Source organism: Canis lupus, chromosome 29 (assembly GCF_011100685.1).
Source record: "Canis lupus familiaris isolate Mischka breed German Shepherd chromosome 29, alternate assembly UU_Cfam_GSD_1.0, whole genome shotgun sequence".
In the NCBI taxonomy this organism is placed as follows: domain Eukaryota; kingdom Metazoa; phylum Chordata; class Mammalia; order Carnivora; family Canidae; genus Canis; species Canis lupus.
This window is the reverse complement of record NC_049250.1, coordinates 19443356-19466284: the sequence shown is the minus strand read 5'-3', so window position 1 is coordinate 19466284 and position 22929 is coordinate 19443356. Positions and strand designations below refer to the sequence as shown.

The 22929-nt window shown below is 39.4% G+C and overlaps 1 protein-coding gene across 3 annotated transcripts in view; it reads left to right on the top strand.

Annotated features, from left to right (window-relative positions):
* The window catches only part of SLCO5A1 (solute carrier organic anion transporter family member 5A1), a 139003-nt gene that overhangs the window by 47376 nt on the left and 68698 nt on the right, over positions 1-22929 (top strand). For all 3 annotated transcript variants that reach the window (XM_038579476.1, XM_038579475.1, XM_038579477.1), the window contains exons 2-3: positions 3364-3496; positions 8839-9056. In XM_038579476.1, the coding sequence (XP_038435404.1) occupies positions 3364-3496; positions 8839-9056 (351 nt within the window). The remainder of the gene's footprint in view (positions 1-3363; positions 3497-8838; positions 9057-22929) is intronic.

Below are 22929 nucleotides of genomic sequence, written 5' to 3'. Positions count from 1 at the left end.
ATGGGTCGAGTGCCTGCTACATTGCTTTGTCAGTGAACGCCACTGGCAAGATCCCTGCCTTCCTGGAGCTTATACTCTAGTTGAGGAGGACAGCTGATAACCAAGATGAACAAAGGAAATATAGAGTGTGTTGGGTGGCAACATATGCTCAGGAGCAAAAGAAAGCAGAGGAAGAGTGGGAAGAATGAGGAAAAAGTTTTAAATTTTTAGATAGAATGGACAACCAAGCAAGGCCACAGTGAGAAGGCACTGTTTGAATACCTATCTGGAGGGAGTAAGTAAGGGAATGTACCATGTGGCTACCTAGGGGAAGGGCCTTACACCCCCTCCTCCCCCACACGCAGAGCAAGCACTAACACCCCCACATGGGAATGTTCCCGAAAGGCTGAAAAAGAGTAAGAAGGTCAATTTGACTGGAGCAGAGAGATAATAGGGAGCCGTGCCAATGTGTGGGTAGGTCTTTATAACCACACAAAAGGATTTGGGCTTTTATTGCAGGTGAGGTGGGAAGCCACTTGGGAGGGTGTGAGCAAAGAAGTGACATGACCTAGCTCATGTTTCTGGAGGGTTGTTAGGGCTGCTGTGTTGAAAATTCATTGTAGGGAAGGAAGGCCAGAAGCAGGGATACCAGTTGGAAGGCCTGGAGCAATTTTTCAGATGAGCGACATTAGTGGCTTGGGCCAAGCTAGAGGCACGGAGAAGGAGCTGCTTATTGGATGTGATTTGATGGTAGAACCAGCAGAGTTTACTGATAAATTAGGTGCAAGCCATGAGAACGAGGCTGGTGGTAAATACACATTATGCAGAAAAGTACACTGTGGGCAAATGTTTAAAATCTTTTACTGATAGGCATAAAGCACTGGATATATAATATGTCATCCACTGGAATGGACAATATGTCATCTACTGAGATTCTGAGGAGTTAGAAAAACCACTTAAGGGAGGATGAACAGTGCTGGACTTGGTTGGGCCTTGAAGAAAAGGCAAGATTCAGACAGACAGGAAGGCCTGGGGGTACTGTGGGTCCTTGAGGCAAGACAAGTGGCTTTGCCCAGGTCTGTTCTGAGAGTCAGTCTGCATGGAGCCCTGAGCGCAGGCAGTAGGTTTGAAGATGGAAATGGCCACGGGAGGCCAACTTGTCCTACCCTTGAACTCCAGATAGAGCAGTTTAGACATTTTTTAGGCAGCTGGGGGAGGGGGAGTGATTCGGAGTTTTGGACTGGGAGAATGAGTGATATGAATTTGCATTGACAATTTGCCCCTCTAATAAGCTCTGAATAAGTTCCAGTAGTTAATCAATTCATAAATGTTAGCTCAGTGGCCAGAATGGTTTATTTACTCAGTGGGACCATGTCAACCAGTTATTCTCTATCTCTAGTGTTATATACTTACTGATTTATAGATATAGCATATGTAGGATAGTTGTGACACTATATTATATATTGTATAATATATAGTACAATTATGTAGATATCTGTATATACTTATTGATGAGAATGGTTCAGTGGGCCTAAGTGTTTGCCATATATTATAAACATTTTTCTTCTGATTACATAGCTGCATTTTATAAAGCTTTCTCTGTATTTTATAAAGTACTTAAGGTTTTTTGGTGAATGTTATTTAATTGGTTTTCCATTCACTGTATAATTGTGAGGTCTTGCCAGCACACATCCTGCACACTGCTGCTTGGCATTCCGAGATGCTGCACTCAAGTGCCCCAGGCATAAACAGTATGGTGGAAATACCCTTTTCCCTGTCTGTGTTTGTAAGACAGTCTCTTTCATGCCAGAAGAACTATTTTGGGAAGATGATTCATGTCACATTTTGGCCTCATTACAGTTTTAAGTTGTAAATGGTGCTGGTTTGCCTGGAGGTGTAAACATAAATTTTATCTTCATATGCATATTGGAAAACCTGGGACTGAAAAAGCAGTTTTTCTTCTTGAGTTCCGTTTCAGGCTATAAACAGAGAGGTTAACAAGATATCTATCAAAATTCTAATTTTAATTTTATTAAGAGCATGCTTCCAAAAGAATACTGATTCCTTGTGGCTGTGCTTCCATTCTCCACTTCCAAACACAGATGGAGAAGCCGAAGCACCTAATATCTTATTGTTACAAGCAGATGATTCTGTAAAATAGATAAACACTGTGCTTTCTCCTTTGAAATAGTGTGAAAAGTGAGAGCAGGTGTTAAATTACTGTCTGTAGTTATAAGTAACAGGAGGTACAAGTTTATTCAAAGTTTATTGAGGTGCAGAAGATAAAGTAAGGTGAAGCTATTCTGATTAGTTCAATTTGCTTTTTGGTAAATATAGTGCTATTTAAAGGATATGGCAAACTGTTATTTATTCAGTGGTTTAAATACATGATGGCAACAGAAATGAGAAATATGTGACCCCTGAGTTTATCATGCCAAGAACACAGAAGTATCCTAAATGTATTTATAGATTTCTCCCCAAATAAGTAATTTTTAACAGGAAAAAAAGTGGGTTTGTAGTGTGGCTAGAGTTTTCTGTGACTTTCAAGGAATATCATATCCTATATGAAAATTTAAAAATTGTCAAGATTATTATTTTTTATTTGAATCACAGCAGTGAAAACAGTATAAAGGAATGGCAGTGAATTTATTGTTATATTTTTGCTATAAGCCCATTTTGATGGCCAAATTTTTTTGGATAGAATGATACCCTTTCTGATCGACTGACACAATCCCTTTAGTGGAATGTGCTTTAAGAAATTATTTTCTAATTCAGGCTGTGAGTTGGTGTTGTTTGGATCTTTTCCCTCATGCCATTTAAGGAGATTTATTGATCTTTAAGATTCTTCAATTAACAGTAAACCAAATGCATTGTGAGCTCTTCTTTGATTCCAAAATGGTGATTTGAAAAGTTCCTTCATTCTGCTGGAATCTTCCAGCTGTGACAAGTGACATTTACTTTTTTTCTTTTTCTTCTTATCTTGAGATGATCTTTTATTTATTTAGTTTTTACTCTTGAGACAACTTTTATCTTCTCTGGGTTTTCCAGTGACTTCTCATTAACTAGCACTTTCAGATATTTAAATTTAGTCAGTCTGGGGTGGGGCCTGAGCACTTATATTTAAAAAAAAAAAAAAAAAAAAAAGCAACTGAAAAGCTGTCCAGAGATGATTCTCATGTTCTAAAAGGATAACAGACAGCAGCTAAATAAAGGGCATGATTTGAAACCCAAATATAAATATAGACACATATCTAAAGTTCTTTGTTTTTGGATGCTGTTACCTGGGTTTAGACATATATATGTGTGGTATGACTGAAATTAGACCACTCTTGAAATTTAAGTAATATGTTGCTGTATTTCACGTTTCCTCTTCTGTTTTCTCAGCCATCATGTATGTCATGGGAGCACTTGGTCCTGCAGTGGGATATTTATTAGGTGGACTTCTTATTGGTTTTTATGTCGATCCCAGAAATCCTGTTAACCTTGACCAGAATGATCCTCGTTTCATTGGAAACTGGTAAGAATTGTTTACTAAATTTTTCATTCCACTTACTGTTATTGATAGTTCAAGTCGTAGTACCCTTGTAGTTAAAGGGTAGTTAATTTTCTGCCACGGGAATATGAAAAACAGCTTAAAGTCATCTAGAAGGGAGTGGAAGGCAGAACAGTAATCCCCCAGAACTATCCATGTCCTAAAATCTCCGGAACCTGTGAATGTGTTGGCTTACATGGCAAAAGATACTTTGCAGATGTGATTGTTAAGGGTCTTGAAATTGGGAGGTTATCCTGATGTTGGGTGGGAATGGGCCCCGAATAATCACAAGAGTCCCTATCAGGGAAAGAGGGAGGCAAGAAGGTCAGAGTAAGAGAAAGAGATACAGTGATTACAGCAGAGGTTAAAGCAACATCCTTTGGAGATGGAGGAAGGTATGGTGAGCCAAGGAATGCTCTCGGGGCTCTAGAAGCTAGGAAACCCAAGGAAATAGGTTCTTCCCTAGAGCTTCCAGAGAGAATTCAGCCTTGCCAACCCACTTGAGACTTCTGACCTCCAGAGCTATAAGATAACTATAGCTTAAGTTGTTTTAAGCCACTCAGTGTAGAGTAGTTTGTTATAGCAGCAATGGGAAACTAATGCTGAGGGCTTGGGAGCACCAGCTTAATCCACCTTCTTGGGGGTTGAGGCATTTTTTGCTATAAATAGCAGAGTGTAGGGACGCCTGGGTGGTTCAGTGGTTAAGCGGCTGCCTTCAGACCAGGGTGTGATCCTGGAGACCTGAGATTGAGTCCCACATCCGGCTTCCTGCATGGAGCCTGCTTCTCCCTCTGCCTGTGTCTCTGCCTCTCTCTCCCTCTCTGTGTCTCTCATGAATAAATAAATAAAATCTTAAAAAAAAATAGCAGAATAGAGGAGGAGAAGTTGGCTGTGTTGGGGCTTTCCTGGGCCCTGGGGTCCTAGCTTTCATTATCTTTTCTGTGCCTTTTAAGAAATATTTTCTTCCCACTTCCTTATATCTGTGTTTCTGCTTTGTCAACCTTCCCGGACAGCCCAAATCTCCAGCCCCCCCACCCTTCCATTGTCACATTCTTGGTGAATCTTTTCACCCGTTAATTGTTTTTCCAACATAGTGCTGGAGAGATTTAGCTCTTCTCTCACTTGCTAGCCCTTAATTGTTTTGCTAAATAAGACTTAGAATGAGAACTCCAACTTTGGATGTTAGGTTATTTATCCACTTAGCTGGGACTGTGTTTCAATTCTTCATAACCCTCAACTTGAACAGAAGTGATTTAGTCATGATAGCAAGCGCTAACCAAAAAGTGTTGGCTTCCTGAATTCATTTAACGTGCATTAGTAATAGGTATACATTCATAAGACACGTTCATTTTATAACAGAATAGTTCAGGATTCGAAATTAGTGTCAACTAATTACTTTCAAAAGAGTTTCTTAGAGCACTGTGTTATCTCTGCATTTCATTATAAGATAATCCCATAACTGAAGTACGTGGGAATAATGCTTAACGCCGTCTGTTTTCAAAGTGGTTAAGAAATATTAATTAAGTTACATCACACTTCTTATTTTCATAAGCAGTGCTCTTTGAAGATGGATGTGCTAAGATCTAGATGAACCTGAGCTGGTGGAAAATTCAAATCGTACAAAAGGAAGTTCCCTTGTCAGCATTAGGGGAATAACACTGGAATTTTAAGTTCTTCACCAATAGTGAAATTTTTGGACTCAACTACTGTTTTCTTTGCAGTTCTGAAATAAATCAGAGCAAGGATTTTTTTTTTTTAATTCTCAGAAAAGTAGATCATTAAAATATGTTTGTGAACATTCAGTGTATATTCTGTGTTCTATATAGGTATCCGTGAAAAGAGTATGGCAATAAGGGAACATCTAGAGGGAGGGAGAAAAGGGAGGAGGACCAACTTGGGGCAGAGAGAAGGAATGAGACAGGAGATTTAGGTTTACGAGTACTTTATGCTAACTTTTAAAAGTTCTCTAGACATCAGTCCAATTGATGCAAAGCAGAGTAATTAAGAGTCCAGACCTCAAAGCCATACTCTCCAGGGTTTAAATCTCAGTCTGCCACCTAATAGTTGTGTGACCCTGGGGGAAGGAAGTTGCTTAATTTCTTTGTGCCTCAGTTGTTATTGTTGCTGTTTTTTTTTTTTTTTTTTTACATTTTTAAAAATGTAAATTCAATTTGCCAACATATAGTATAACACCCGGCGCTCATCCCATCAAGTGCCCTCCTCAGTGCCCATCACCCAGTTACCCCATCCCTCCCCATCCACCTCCCCTTCCGCAACCCTTTGTTTGTTTCTCAGAGTTAGGAGTCTCTCATGGTTTGTCTCCCTCTCTAATTTTTCCCACTCAGTTCCCCTCCTTTCCCTTATGATCCTTTTCACTACTTCTTATATTCCACATGTGAGTGAAATCATATAATGATTGTCCTCCGATTGACTTATTTCACTCAGCATCAGTTGTTGGTTTTAAAGAAATCCACAAAATGGAAGTGATTACAGTCTCTACTTCATAGGGTTGTTGTGAGGAATAATGAGTCTATATAAGTGGAGCTTTAAGTAGTTCTTGCGACCTAGTATGTGTTAGCTCTTTTTAAGTCCTTTGAATTTAATCAAGTGTTCAGGAACTTTTATTTTAATGATCCAATATTAAAAATGGGATTTTATTTATTGAGTAGCACTGTTTATAACAGACTTCTACCTTGACCAATGGCAGAGTTATTTGATATAATGCTATTTAGTCCAATGCCTAGCAATAATGGTGGATTTTTTCAACAGATAAATGCTGAAAGAGTGAAGGAAGGAAATGAATAATGCTAATGTTTATTGGGGGCTTACTGTGCGCCAAGCATTCTACTAAGAGCTTCACAAACATTTTTGTTTGAGCGTCATGTTTAATTAAGCCTTCTATATATAACAACTATATCTAGTCACTGAGATTATGCCCATTTTACAGATGAGGAAATTGACGCACTGATTTGGATAACTTTCCCAAAGCCTCAGAGGCAGTGAAAGCTGGGATAAGAAACTGAATCCAGAGTGAAGCTCTTAGTCAGTATACTTAACTGGCCCTGTTTTGTGAATAGTCTCTGAGGAATGGTTTGTAAAAGGGACTTAGAGACCTGGCTTTTCAGTTTTATCTCTTACTGGTGGGTCTTTTCCTAACATATGACACACAGTTTCTGTCTTACTTAGCTTATCTCGGGGTCATCACTGGCCTCGTCATTGTATCATGCATTTTGTCAATATACTGAAGACCATTGAAGAATGTGGACCAGTTTGCTCTGCTTTGAAAAAACCCCAAACATTTATACGATTTTCATATATATATATTTGCTATAATTCTTCCCCTCCTTCTGTTATTTATTCTTATTCTGGACTACTAAAGTGAATCTTTAATGTTTGCATTGAATTTTAAGTCGATGGCTCTGAGTGGAGGTATGGGGAGGGGCTGAGTACAGATCAACAAAACAAAACAAAAAATCACAACAAAACTACCATGAAAAAAGCTACCATGAATTGATTGATTTGTGGGCAGGCATTTTTCTTTTCAGGTCCATTATATACATTGTCTTACTAATTTTGATGACTCCAAAAAGCAGTTAGTACTATTTCCTTTTCAGATGAGAAGGTTGGTTTGGGAAAGTGAAATAATTTCCCCAGGACCTTAGGGCTAGTAAGAGGTAAAGATAAGACAAAAAAACACATTTATCTGAAGCCTCAGCTCAAGAACTGTCCCATTTATTACGCCATTTGTCCTGTTGTGGTTTGGGAACTGAAGGGGTTCAAAGGACTTGAATGCAGAACTTGTGGAAAGAGATTCAAAGGTGATAGACAAGCAGGTGTGGATTACTAGTAAAGGCCTCATCAGCAGCCAGGTCCCTACAAGGGCCAGGTATGATCATAGCTATGTTCTCTGCAGACTTTTAAGAAAAATATTTATTTATTTATTTATTTATTTATTTATTTATTTATTTATTTATTTATTTATTTATTTATGATTTTCTGTATTTATTCATGAGAGATGAGAGATGAGAGATATGAGAGAGAGAGAGAGAGAGAGAGAGAGAGGCAGAGACACAGGCAGAGGGAGAAGCAGGCTCCATGCAGGGAGCCCGACCTTGGACTTGATCCTGGGACTCCAGGATCACACCCTGGGCTGAAGGCGGCGCTAAACCGCTGAGCCACCTGGCTGCCCCTAAGAAAAATATTTAAACCTATCTTATTGTGTTTATTTATTTGGGAAATTTTTTGAGTACCTGATCTATATCAGTCACCGAGTTCTTGGTTATATACTGAATAATTGAAATTAATAGAAGTCTGCTCTGAGCAGTCTTCTCAAAATAAAGCCTTCCTCCCCCAGCAATTAAGATTCTTTATTTGATATACCTTTAAGTATCTTTGAAAATAGCACACTGGATTATTAATGACTGATTCATGGAATTATTTATTTATAGCATTCATAATCTATACCACATGATCTAACACTTAATTGTACACATTCTTGCATTTCTTGGAGATTGTTTCTTATACTTGTAGTTCCCTTACAAGTAGGTTGTAAGTTCTTGAAGACAGTGATCAAATATAAATGTCTTCAGTGGCCCTTATGGTTAAGTATTGTAAGGGTTAGCTAAGAGGGTCAATATATTCTTAAGTGTTTGCAGAAAAATATTTGAATGCCACTAGTAATTTAAAATACCTTTCACATGAGGTATGAATGGTTTTCTTCTAAGAAAAACATGTCTGTTTTGGCCCACAAAACATGCTATAGAGTCTATATTATTTTTCTATTATATTTATGAGTTATAGACTTATTTTAATATTTTTTGACTTATGAAATGCACATTATAGCAGAACTAACAAATATTTCAATAAAATTCTAGTCAAGGGGATCCCTGGGTGGCGCAGCGGTTTGGCGCCTGCCTTTGGCCCAGGGCGCGATCCTGGAGACCCAGGATCGAATCCCACGTCAGGCTCCCGGTGCATGGAGCCTGCTTCTCCCTCTGCCTGTGTCTCTGCCTCTCTCTCTCTCTCTGTGACTATCATAAATAAATTAAAAAAAAAAAAATTAAAAAAAAAATAAAATTCTAGTCAATTACTAATTATAATGTTCATTATAAAACTAGTATGACTATCGGGTAGATTTCTCATTTATAATATAGAAAGGGAAAAGTCCTATGTTTTCTTAGTTTGTCCAACTTCCTACTGCTTTACAATTGATGAAGGTGAAAAGTTTTCCCTGGAGAATTTTATTACCATGAACATCTACTTTGCTAATTTGTTCTCACTCATAATGCAAAAGCCATAAATGCTATTCACATTTCCCAATCTTTTAGGTGGAGTGGATTCCTCCTTTGTGCCATTGCAATGTTTCTTGTGATATTCCCAATGTTTACTTTTCCAAAAAAGCTTCCTCCTCGACACAAGAAAAAGAAAAAGAAAAAATTTTCTGCTGATGTTGTTAGTGATGATGATGTTATGAAGGAGAAATCAAACAATAGTGAACAAGTGGACAAAAAAGTTTCTTCTATGGGATTTGGAAAGAATGTCAGAGGTAAAGTATATATTTTTTGAGTGAATATGTGCACAGTATTTTGTTTTGTTTTTTTTCTTTTTTTGCACGTGGTATTTTAGATCAGTGCTACTCAAAGTATGGGTCCCGGTCAGTGTTGCCTACCAACTGTTACTGGCCTGTGACAAGATAAGTACTGAAACTTTGAGTAAGCATTGAGGAACTTTTAAATTTTACAATAATTTCATGCCTATCGAATCTCATAATAATAATAATAATGAACCGGGCTTACATTTTGTGTTTTAAAATTTTTGTTTTCTTATAATTCATCTTTAATATATTTTACAAAAGTACCAGTACATGATAGACTGGAAATATTAATTTAGAAATGGTTCTTCATCACAGATTGCTTGAGAAGCACTGATTTAGATCCTAAAGATACAGATTTTTATATATGTCATTTACTGTCAAGAGAGATGTCTGATTTTTAAAATATTGCATTGTATGATGAATGGTTTGTTTCAGGGGAATGATGGGTTTGTTAGTGTGTCCTGATCCTCACCTAAATATAAAATCTACCATGAGACAGCAATCTCATTCAACAGTGGCTCTGTTAGATGTTTGTAAGTGGCCATAGAGAAGAGTAGCCAAGGAATGGGCCTCTGAATATCCAGAAAGTTTCAGTGATGTGTACTTGTCTATTTTTTCATTTTTATTTGTCTTAAAAACAAGGACTTTATTAAAACTAGGATTAGGTAAGCTCAAATCTAAATAAAGTAATTTTAACCATGCAATATTGTTCAATGTACAGTATATCTGTTGAGTGACTGTGTAATCTAAGAAACCTATAATGCTACATTCCCATTAATTTCAGCCTATTTCCTAAATTCTCTGAATTGATTTTTTTTTAAATTAGGAAGCATAATATTTACCAAGTGCTTACATGAGTTAAGGTTGTTTTATGTAAAATTTACCTAGATAATTTACCTTATCGACTAACTTTATCGTTGATTGTATAAATGCTAAAGCCAAAGAGGAACCTTTCAGGCCTAGAAGGATGTTACTAATATATTATGGAATGTCCCTGCAGCCAAAGAAAAATGATGGTTAGATTGGACTATTTTTAGGACTATATTTGTTCAAAGCAAGTGAAGTCGCATTTCTTTGAAAATGCTCCTTCCCAGTTATGTTTTAGATCTGCCTCCCCTACCTGCCCTCCCCCACCCATTATTTTGTGACGGTGTGTACTTTTGGGACTGCCAAAATTACCTTTGCTCTAATACTGTCAAGGATTCTTTAGATGCTAGTGTGGACTGAGCTCTTACCATGTGGACCAACCCATCATTTTTCTTGGATGTCTTATAGGTCATACAGGCTATTACCAAAGGAGTAATTTTTTTTTTTTTTTTACAACTCAATTGAGAGCAAGTTTGATATTAAAGAATTTACAACACAGGAGTAGACTTAGAGTTTAATTTATGAAGAATATAAAGTAGACTGAAGGGGAGAAATCCCAGATGTAGGTAAGCTAAGTTGTGTATACTTATAGCTTAGGAGCAGATGGCTTGAATGTGAAATATATGCTCTGTTGGATAGTTGAGATAAGTAAGAGAAGACTGATGTCAAACACCAATGATGGATATGACCTTACAGGGAAATGGCATGCCTTTGGAAGATAAAGTGTAGACAATGATGTTAATGACCTGTCTGCCTCTGGGACCTTATGGTCTTCCTGGTGGAGGCCTGCTGACTGCTGGTCCCTGCCTGAAGGTCTGCAGATCTTCCTTGCCTGAAGGTTTTCTTTGTGGGCTGGGAAGCCTGTTGGCTCCTGCTCGAGGCTGGCATCAAGTGCCAAGGAATTAACACTCTCCCACCCTCACACAGCAGTCTTAACCACTGACTGATGAATACCCCAGTGTTGATGGGTGAGACAGTTTCTGAGTTATATTTATTTCTACATCCCTCGTAGGCTGCTCTTGCTTCACGTGCATCACATTTACATTCCCCGAAGGGCATTTTCTGAGCCTCCCAAATAAACTGCATGGACTTGAATCTTTGATTCAGGATCTACTTCTGGGGGGAAGGGCACCTTAATTAGGCATGCAGGTTCAAAAGCTGTCATGGAACTTTAAGATTGTTTTTCCAAATTGAATCTATATACTGTTTTATTGCATATTATCTTGTACTGCTAGGGATTTCTCTTCTCCACCTTTTCTAAGCTCAATATGATAGATTAGGATGTTATTTTCTTTTAAAGGAAAGAATAAGAGGAGTCTTTTGGCAGTGATGGGTAGTTGGTTTATAAAATCTGTTTCCTTTCGGATTTTCTTGTCAGTGTTTCTGATACGTGCTCAGCTTTTTCATCCTATGCCTTCATTGTGATGACTGATCTCATGTCTGCATCTAAATCTCCCGATTAGGACACGGAGCTAGTTCATTTTTTACTTTCACTTGCACTGAATTTTCTAATTGTATTTAGACTGGAACGTCAAGAACCATTTTCTCCTGTTAGAAAGGAATCCTGTTGTAATGGGAGTATAAAGTGCAAATGTTTTGCTAAAAATGATTCAAACGATATTGATGATGTAGGAATAATGTTTGAATACAAAAGTATTTAAAATTAATTCATATTTTTATTTTATACTTATTGATTTCTTCCAGATTATATAATACATATCGCTTATAGGAAATGACAGTCTAATATTTAATCTGATTTTCAAAAGGACAAATTAAATCTCTGGGAGTCATTCAACTGTTGACATAATTTTTTATTACAAAGTTGAGATTCATCATTAAGGCCTTGAATTAAAGAATTGTTGCTAAGGTTTCATTTTGAGTTAAATCTGAGGTTTTTTTTTAAGATTTTATTTATTTATTCATGAGAGACACAGAGAGTAGAGAGACAGACACAGGCGGAGGGAGAAGCAGGCTCCACACAGGGAGCCCGACGCAGGACTGGATCCCGGGTCTCCTGGATCACACCTTGGGCTGAAGGTGGCGCTAAACCACTGAGCCACCCGGGCTGCCCTAAATCTGAGTTTGATTCTCAGATCCTCTTTTCCCTTGTCCTGCTTTGGGGGGGGGGGGGGGGGGGGGGGCTCCTTTAAGGCTTTTTTTCATATTCAAAATTTGGATGCCAGTATTAGCTTCTTCAGAGAGGAGGTGGCAGGATGTCTAAGTTAATAACTTGTATGTCCTTAAAAAATGATTTGGGCCATACAAATCTACTCTCTGCCTCCACATTTAAATGATAGACATTGGGAAAATCTGACTCAGTGTTTCTTGATTCTTATTATAAATTATGCAGGAATAAGACTGTTTTTAAAACACCACAAAGGAGAAAGTAGAATTTTTAGTGTGTCTGAATCACCTTTCCATAAAGAGATTAGCATTGATTGCATCAAATCTTACCAACAAAAATAAACACTTAAAATATTTAACTGGATCAATTTTCCTGAGGTTTGAGGTAGAGCGTTTTAAAGCCTTCCAAATTTAGCTGGGTATCTTCCTAAAAAGAAAACTTTGGGTGGCAGTTAATCATAAGAAAAATTTTATTTTTGTGTCCACTTTTAATCTTTTAACTGCTTAGCATTATTAGTAAGCATAAAATATAACAGGTTTTTCTCGGCTAGACTTTTGTCTGTGTTAGACTGCAACATGTTTATAATCCTAAGTAAAATAGTACTCTGAGATGAGGAACTACTTTAAAGGGGCTATTTGAAGTTAAGAATTTTGGTCACTGAAGGATTGTGTTGTCATCATTTAATTCAACGACTAAGTCACTCTATAAGAATTCTGTACTCCATGCTGCGGTGGAGATGAAGATGAGTGAGCCAGGGTTTGCCTTCAGGGAGCTTGTAGTCCAGGGAGGGAGACAGGACAAGTACAGATGGAAAGACCATAAATGAGGACAGATGCAATGGTGTGAAGTTCAGTGGCAGGCAAGGGAACATCTAGTTGAGGGATCAGGAGAGGTTTCGCGGAGGAGGTGGGATTTGTGGAGAACCTTGGCAGGCTGGGAAAGTTTCAGTAGGTGGAGGTGAGATGGTTCCAGTCAGAGAGCAAAGGCAAGGTCAGATTGTGTAGATGTATTTGGGAACACTGAGCAAGTGTATTGTGGTTGGTGTGTGGGTTGTATGTGGAGATATCTGGGAGATGAGGTTGGGTGGGGGGAGGGTAAGGCAGGGCCATGTTGTTCATAGAGAGCTTGAGTTCTAGTAGCAGGTATTTGGCAGCACTCCATTCAGTAGAATAGGGAAGGAAAGGGGTAGAAAGGGAGGAGGTGGCCCAGGTAGAAAGCTGTGACAGAGTCCCAGTGAGAGGTGGTGATGGTTTTGACTAGCAAACAAGGAAAGGACAGTCGCCTGTGAAACTAGTTCTCCCTACCTTTATCCTTGTCCCCTCTTGCTTTCAACTCTGCAGCCAGAAGGATCCTATTAAAATGCCTCTTCTCTGCTCATAGTCCTCTGCTTTTACGGTCTCCTATCTCTCTCTCTTTTTAAAAAAATATTTTACTTATTTATTCATGAGAGACACAGAGAGAGAGGCAGAGACACAGGCAGAGGGAGAAGCAGGCTCCCCATGGGGGAGTGGGACTCGATCCCAGGTCTCCAGGATCACGCCCTGGGCTGAAGGCAGGCGCTAAACCTCTGTGCCACCCAGGCATCCCACGGTCTCCTGTCTCACTCACAGAAAAGTCTCTTCCCTGGATGACCTACCAGGGATAGAATCTGGTCCCTGCTTATCTGTTTAACCCCATCTCTCTCCTGCAGCCCCATTTGTTTATTTCACTTCAGCCATATTGGGCTTCTCAATGGTCCTCAAACCTGCCAGCATTGCCAGGCATACACCTCATGGCCTTTGCCTTTGATATTCCTATGCTGGGAATGTTCTTCCCCAGTTCCCTTCACTTCCTGCAGGATATTACTCAAAGAGTCTCTTCTCAGGGAGGCCTTGCTTACTCACCCTATTTAAAAATCTCCAACTTCCTCTCCAAAGCTTTTCTAAAGAAATTTTATTTGAGAGAGAGAGAGAGAGCACATGTGTACAAGGTTGAGCATGATGGGTGGGGGTGGTGGTGATGCAGAGGGTGAGGGAGAAGCAGACTTCCCGCTGGGCAGCCAAAGCTTCTTATCTCCTGCCCTCTACTTTTCTCCTTAGTACTCATCATTGTCTAACATACCATATATTTTACTTATCCTATTGTTGTCTCCACAGTGGGAAAGTAAGCCCCATGAAGGCAGGAGATATTTTGTCTACCACGTTCCCTGATGAATTTGTACCACTTTGTAGATACTCAGTCAATATTTGGTGAATGAATTTTTGAGAAAGGAGAGGTTATGTCTATAGATGTGGCAACTGTTGAGTGATGATAAGTCTGTATAATCCAAGAAACCTATAATGCTACATTCCCTTTAATTTCAGCCTATGGGGATAATGGAGAGGGAGTTATCAAAGGTAGTTTCAGGATTTCAACCTCAGATAATGGGGAAAGGAGCTAGTTGAAAAGTGGTAGAAGGAATAAATTCCAAATTTGAGTTGCCCAAGAACATCCAGAACTATTGCATATGGCCCTTTGCTAAAATTTTTTTTAAAATTTTTTTATTCTTTTAAATATTTTACTTATTTATTCATGAGACACATTTATTCATGAGACACAGAGAGAGGCAGAGACATAGGCAGAGGGAGAAGGCTCCCTCTGCAAGGAGCCTGATGTGGGACTCAGTCCTGGGACTCCAGGATCATGACCTGAGCCAAAGGCAGATGCTCAACCACTGAGCCACCCAGACGTCCCTAGGTGTTTTACAACTAGTATAGTATGGAATATGTTGGGGTCACTCCTTGACTCAGCAAAGAGGGATGACCAAATCCACATGCCTGGTTCATGCTATCTTAGCTCTCTTGCATATTGCCTTTGCTCCTTTGCTGACTTACATTTTAGTTTTATATTTACAGCTTTTATTGGAAGCTGTTGCTTGAATTCCTCATATGTGCTGTAGGAACATGCTCACTGTCCTTTATATAAGAACCTATTTGGTGAGAACAGTGGTTCTCAAACTTAGGCTACCTAGGAAGCACCACAAGGGCTTCTTAAAACCCAGAGTGCTGGGCACTGGCCCACAGTGTTCAAGTCAGGAGGCCTGGAGTGTGGCCTGGGTATTTGCTCTTTTCAAAAAATTATTTATTTATTTACTTATTTTTAGAGAAGGAGTAGGGGAGGGGCAGAAGAAGGGAGAGGAATCCTAAGCAGGCTCCATGCCCAGCAGGGAGCCCGACGAGGGGCTTCATCTTACAACCCTGAGATCATGACTTAAGCTGAAATCAGGAGTCCGACACTTGACCAACTGAGCCACTCAGGTGCCCTTTAAAATTTATTTTATTTTATTTATTTTTAAAGATTTTAAGGGATCCCTGGGTGGCTCAGTGGTTTAGCACCTGCCTTTGGCCCCAGGCATGATTCTGGAGTCCTGGGATAGAGCCCCACATCGGGCTCCCCGCAGGGAGCCTGCTTCTCCCTCTGCCTGTGTCTCTGCTTCTCTCTCTCTGTGTCTCTCACGAATAAATAAATAAAATCTTTAAAAAAAAAGATTTTACTTACTTATTTGAGAGCGAGAGAATGCTCATGAGCAGGGGGGAGGCAGAGGGAGAGGGAGAAGCAGACTCCCTGCCTCGCAAGGAGCCCAAAGCAGGACTCAATCCCAGGACCCTGAGGTCATGACCTGAATCAAGGGCAGACGCCTACCTGATTAACCACCCAGGTGCCCTGCTTTTTTAATTTAAATTTATTTATTTTTAAATTTTTTTTGTATTTGCATTTTTAATAGCTTCTCAGGTGATACTGATTCTGGTAGTTTGGGGACCACACTCCGTGAACCACTGCTCTAGAACATAGTGAGGAAAAACAATTCAATTGTTTCTGCTAATGATGATTATTCAGTTTTTTGCTTTAGTGGCCAGGAAACTAAAGCCCAGCAAGGATCTTTTTTTTTTTTAGATTTTATTTATTTATTCATGAGAGACACAGAGAGAGAGAGACAGAGAGAGACAGAGACACAGGCAGAGGGAGAGGCAGGCTCCATGCAGGGAGCCTGATGTGGGACTCGATCCCAGGACTCCAGGATCACACTCTGGGCCAAAGGCAGGTGCCAAACTGCTGAGCCACCCAGGCGTCCCCCAGCAAGGATCTTTTAAGATATATTTAGTTATTTTTTCTGGTCATGGTGTTGTGCTGTGTTTACATCTTCTCTGTCTCTGGTTCTTTGTTTTGTTCTATTGCATTTATTTTGTTGTGCATATGTTATCTTATGGTAAGCCAAACTTGTAGATTTGGACCTACAGCTTAGGTGGTAACTGCTAACATGCCTGGCAAGAAATTCCTGAAAAAGAAAGCTCTTTCTTTGTATTCAGTGCAAACTAACTATGGGATTACTCATCAACTCATCAAAGTACTATCTACTTAGAAAGCTATATATGAAAATAGTCATTGGTGCTAGATGTAAGCAAGCAGAATAGTACTGTGGCCACTAACCACTAATGATATATTTTGGGCCTTGACAGCCACTGTTTCTGTCCCCTGTCTGTAGGTAAAGCGCTCAAGAGCCTCATGTGCTGGTCCATAGGTGACTATAGTGTGCATGATCAACTTGGTTCCTTCTGCTCTTTTATTGGCAAGCAGGGAATGTCATTTGCCAATGTGTTACGGAAGAGAGGGAAAAATTGAAATACTTTCATGGAGACTTGTGAGCAGGGACCACAGAGAGAGTCATTAGTTTCAAAGAAATGAACAGATAACGGGGACACTTGGATGGTTTCTTGGTCATGTCACATACGAGAGGAGCTTTGGTTTTGCTTTTACAGAAAGATGTGACTAAAAATAATTTGATGTTCCTGGGAAATGGGCATCAAAAAGTTGTATCTACTCTATGCCCACGAAATACAGGATGGTGCAAGACTTACAGGCCATACTGGAAGTTATTGAAATCTTTGCTGCTGGTGATGGTATATTTCCACCAGCTTTTTTTTTTTTTTTTTTAGGATTTTATTTATTTATTCATGAGAGAGAGAGAGAGAGAGAGAGCCAGAGACATAGATAAGGTAGGGGTAGAAACAGGCTTCTTGTGGGGAGCCTTATGCGGGACTCAATCCCAGGATCATGACCTGAGCCAAAGACAGACACTCAACCACTGAACCACCCAAGTTCCCCTCCATTAGTTTTTTGATGTACCAGAAGGCTTTAAAGTATACAAATAAGAACGAAGATATTAGAGGTGAAGGAAGAATTAAATACTTTTAGAAAGTAGTTACAAATCAAAGAATTTTGTAGAGAGGTGTTAAGAGAAGTGGCTCTATTAACTTGTACCCACAGCACTGTAATTTATGGAGGTGACCTGAGTCATGACACGCAGAGGTCAATGTCATTGAAAGAAGGATTTATTATGTTTATTTCCCAAGATAAGGGGACGGACACACAGGGCTGCAAGGGAAGAACCAGGTTTGCGGTCAGGAAATAAAAGACAGGAGTGAGGGAAAGCCGAGCTCAGACCCCTGTGCGGATTTCCATGGGAAAGAAAAGGCAGGGCGGAGTCAACAGCTTACAACACACTGAGTAATTTCAGTGGGTTTTGGGCTGTGGGGGTGGTCTAGTTGTGTGGTGCCCAGTCCTGGGTGATGTAGGATGGGGACAATACTAGCTTGGTGAGTGAGAGTACTGTAAGGAGGCAGTTGGGACTGTATCGCTGGGACTGGATAGTTTGCATATAAGAGATGTGTTCCCAGCTGACCCTTGCTATCTCTAAAACTTGGTAGTCTAGTCTCTTCCCAGCCAACAAGATTTTTAAGATGTCAAAACATTATAAAATACAGAAAAATTAAAAAAATGTGGTTAATATAAAAGTATATGTTACGGCCAAAGCATACCTCTTACCTGGCCTGACTCCATGATTATTTTCGTATGGTGTTGTCTCCACCTTTCTTTATACTACGTTCCTTCTCCCCACCTTCCAGGGTCCTTTCTGGAACCCTCATGGCTGAGGCTTTGGGTCCTGCCCATGTGCTTTGAAAAGCACTCTGGGGCAGCCTGGGTGGCTCAGCGGTTTAGCGCTGCCTTCAGCCCAGGGTGTGATCCTGGAGACCCGGATTGAGTCCCATGTCGGGCTCCCTGCATGGAGCCTGCTTCTCCTTCTGCCTGTGTCTCTGCCTCTCTCTCTCTCTCTCCCTCTCTCTCTTTCTCTCATGAATAAATAAATAAAGTCTTAAAAAAAAGCACTCTGTATTTTGGCACATATTGTATTATTTTCTAATTTAATAAATATCCCAGCCTTTTATATAACAATGACCACCACTCTGGTGTTTCCATTTTTACTCTTGGCCACTTTGTCTGTGCCTCCTGTGAATTCTGTGACTTAGTGCATTTAAGCTGTCTAGATCTGCTTATTCAATTGACACTTCCCTCAAATTTTACTGTCGTTTAAGAAATTAGCATTATCGAAGATGTTTAGGAAAGGACTAGACTGTTCTCCGCAAATCCTTCTTTTTTCTTTCCTCATAGATTTATTTATTTATTTTAGAGGATGAGTAGATAGAGAGAGAGAGAATCCTTAAGCAGATTCCACTCTGAGTGCAGAGCCAGACACGGGCTTGATCTCATGACCCTAAGATCATGACCTGAGGGGGAACCAAGAGTCTGATGCTTAGCTGACTGTGCCCCCCAGGTACCCTCCAAATCCTTCTAATTATTGAGATATATGGCTGATAATATCTATCTTAAGTAAACTTCTCTCATTCGTTCTTTTTTTTTCATTCACAAATATTTTTACTTATTTAAGAGAAAGAGCACAAGCAGGAGGAGAGGCAAAGGCAGAGTGAGAAGCAGACTCCTGGCTGAGTAGGGAGCCTGACACAGGGCTCAATCCCAGGACCCTGAGATCATGACCTGAGCAAAAGGCAGACACTTAACCCACTGAGTACCCAGTCACCTGTACGAATACCTTTATTGAGCAACAAATACAAGACAAAGAATTGGAAGGTAGAAAGGAAAATTGACATAATAAAATATAAGTCTTTAAATGGAGGTATGTACATTCTAAGTAAGGTTGCAGGAGCAGGAGCATAGAATTCCTACCTTAGCTGCCTGAGTCAGGGAAGACTTGTCTTGGAAGATGACATATTGTTGCATTCATTTAAAATTGCAGAGTTTTTGGCTTGGCTTTTTAGAATATAGAAGTAATATATGTCTGTAGTGGAAAATTTACAAAGTACATAAAGATATAAAGAATAAAAGTGCATTCTAATATCATTCCTGAACAAACACTTACATTATTTTTATAACAAAAGAGCACATTTTGAAAAATAGATAGATGTGTTTGCACACCATTGTGAATGTACTGAATGCCCCTGAATCGTTAACTTTAAAATAATTTTATGTTATGTGAATTTTACCTCAATAAATTATTTTTGGAAAGATATTTATTTTACTTGAATTTAGACATAAGGGAAATATACTGAATAGGCTATAATGTTCAGATAAGTCTCTTTTTTTTCCACAAGAAGAGATATTATGTTCAAAAATATCCATGTCAGAAAAATTATGAAAATTATTAACAGAGGTTAGTATGTTTGTTTGGCATTTACTGTTTATCATTTGTATCTGGAAATAATGAAATTTAGTGAACAACTTCATAGTAAAAATTATTTATTTTTTATATTAATAAAACTATCACTCCTCATCCCATCCCCAGTTTAAATTTTAAAAAGTAGATATCAAAAGAATGATGGAAATCTATGTCTACTTCATAAAGGTCCTTTAGAAGAACAGAGAAAGCTGGTGTGGAAGTAGAATGTCAGCAAGCAAAACAAACACCACAACACATCACAGGGAAGGAGTGTTCCTTTTTTTTTTTTTTTATTGGTGTTCAGTTTACTAACATACAGAATAACACCCAGTGCCCGTCACCCATTCACTCCCACCCCCCGCCCTCCTCCCCTTCTACCACCCCTAGTTCGTTTCCCAGAGTTAGCAGTCTTTACGTTCTGTCTCCCTTTCTGATATTTCCCACACATTTCTTCTACCTTCCCTTATTTTCCCTTTCACTATTATTTATATTCCCCAAATGAATGAGAACATATAATGTTTGTCCTTCTCCGACTGACTTACTTCACTCAGCATAATACCGGAAGGAGTGTTCCTATAACCAAAGAAAAGATCAGAAAATAAATCGAAGGCTTAAAAATGCCCTAAGACAAATTAGCAGATAGATATTATCATTCATAATTGTGACTTAGAATCTTGAATAAAATTTTAAATTGTGCTATGGATATTCCTGTAATACCAGTTAATACATAAAAATGTTTAAAATTAAAAAAAATGTTTAAAATTTTGTTGCTTTAAGAGTCAATTACCCAGTTATCTGAAAAATTCAAGCATGCCAAATGCCTCTTTCCCCCAGATATACTGGATGAATGAAATATTATATATTTCCTCCATCTCTTGTTGGAATTTTTGGTTTATAATCTGATCTACGCAGAAAGCCATATTTTGAAAAGGGGTATCCTTTTCACATTTTTCTGTGGTTTTGTTAAGTCCACCACTACATGGACCACCCTTTATCTTATGACTTATACTTTCTTAATAACTAATTTACCAGGAGGAAATTAGGCATCTTTGGAATAGATTTCATTTTTCTCATAAGTATATGCCATATTTTGAAAAGGGGTATCCTTTTCACATTTTTCTGTGGTTTTGTTAAGTCCACCACTACATGGACCACCCTTTATCTTATGACTTATACTTTCTTAATAACTAATTTACCAGGAGGAAATTAGGCATCTTTGGAATAGATTTCATTTTTCTCATAAGTATATGAATATTGTTTTAGTACAAATTGTTGCTGTGATGTTATAATGAATATTTATTTATTTATTTATTTATTTATTTATTTATTTATTTATTTATTTATTTATTTATGAATGATAGTCACAGAGAGAGAGAGGCAGAGACATAGGCAGAGGGAGAAGTAGGCTCCATGCACCGGGAGCCCTGATGTGGGATTCGATCCCGGGTCTCCAGGATCGCGCCCTGGGCCAAAGGCAGACGCTAAACCGCTGCGCCACCCAGGGATCCCTATAATGAAACTTAATAAATAAGCACATTCCAGATATATTTTTTGAGTGCCTACAAAATGCCAGATGGATGCTGGGAGCTGAAGATATACAGATGTACCAAAGTCCTGCTTTCATAGCATTTATACTCTCTTGAAAGAAACAAACAGGTAAATATACACAGTTATAGAAGACTTAATGAGTAGCAGTGTGAACAGCATGCCGTGGGAGCACAGGGGAGAACCACCTGTCTGTCTGAAGGGGCTGTCTCCTACAGATCCCATGGATGAGCTTGACATTTGTTTGAGCAGACTGGCAAGGAATATAGTAAACAGTAGAGACGAGGAAAATGATGGCCATGTAGGGAGCTTATGGTGGGCAATCACAGGACTTCAGAACTGGAAAGGTGGACAGCAACCCTGCATCGAGGGCCTTGCAAGAGAGGCCAGGTTTTGGGCAGCTGGGCCTTCTTCTCATTTTATTCGTCATTCTCTATGGTGGCATATCTTTTAAAAGTATATCATTATGTAAAAAAAGTCTGTTTCAGTAATTTAAGACAACAGAATTTGTAAAGGACAGAGCAAGTTGAAGCCCCCTGGGATCCTGGGGTTTTGCCATAACGCTCTCTCGCAGGCTCCTGGCTGTTCTGGGAATGTGTTCCTTGCTTTGTGACCCACAGCCACTCTGGATACTCAACTGCAGGGTGATGCTCAGTTCCTTTTCCTTCCTTATATTCTCACTCAGATCTTCATACTCCTAGACTAACTGTCTCTCTCTATCTCACTTGCCAACAGTAAGGGACACAAAGTAAGGGGCTTGGCCAATCTGTATTCATGTAGGATGCCTTAGACCTCTCCTGGCTGCGGGGCTTCCTTCTGGAAGCACCTTTGAGTCCAGCCTCCTTGCCTGGTGCAATCAGCTCATTTTGGGAATATCAGATCACATGCTGCAAACCTTGCTACATCAGCATAAAGAGCCACTGTGAGCAGTGCCTCACAGACCTCTCTGTAGAATGGGATCCATTTTACATGAGACAAAATGTATTATCAATGAGTTCCTCCCTTTGCCCACCTTAAAAGATGATTGCCACCTTTTAGTTCTATGAGACCCAGACTCACTTAAAACTTTACTGTTCCAAACAAAAACTTTATTCTAAATAGATACTTGAAGTTGTAGCCATTTTATGAATGAGCATAAAACATTCACAAATACTGGAGCATGCTTGCCTGATGGTCAGAAACTTACGCACATATCAGTACCTGCAGCCTCTGCAGCCTCATCTTTCACTGTGAGCCACAAGGCTTTTGAGAACCAGAAACTATGGTCTCTGCCCTTGCTGAGACTGTCCTTTACTCAGCTTCCACAGGAATCCAGTCACACCACACACCTCAGATTTTTTTGAAACTTTAACTAGAGGTTTGCAAGGTCAAAAATGGGAAGGGGGGAACTACATCAAACTTTTTTTTTTATAATTCTTTTTTTGTAAGATTTTATTTATTCATTCATGAGAGACACACACACACACAGAGGCAGAGACACAGGCAGAGGGAGAAGCAGGCTCCATGCAGGGAGCCCGATGCAGGACTTGATCCCAGGACTCCAGAATCACGCCCTGGACTGAAGGCAGGTGCCAAACCACTGAGCCACCCAGGGATCCCCAACTACATCAAACTTATTGTAGCATAGCCCCATCATGATTGGTGTGCAACTCAGCATCTGGTACGGTGCAAATGCTGGCTGTCTGGGGTCACCTGCACTGCTGTGGATGTGTGCATGGGGATGAGCAAAGTATCTGCCAATGACAGTAACACTTTTTTTT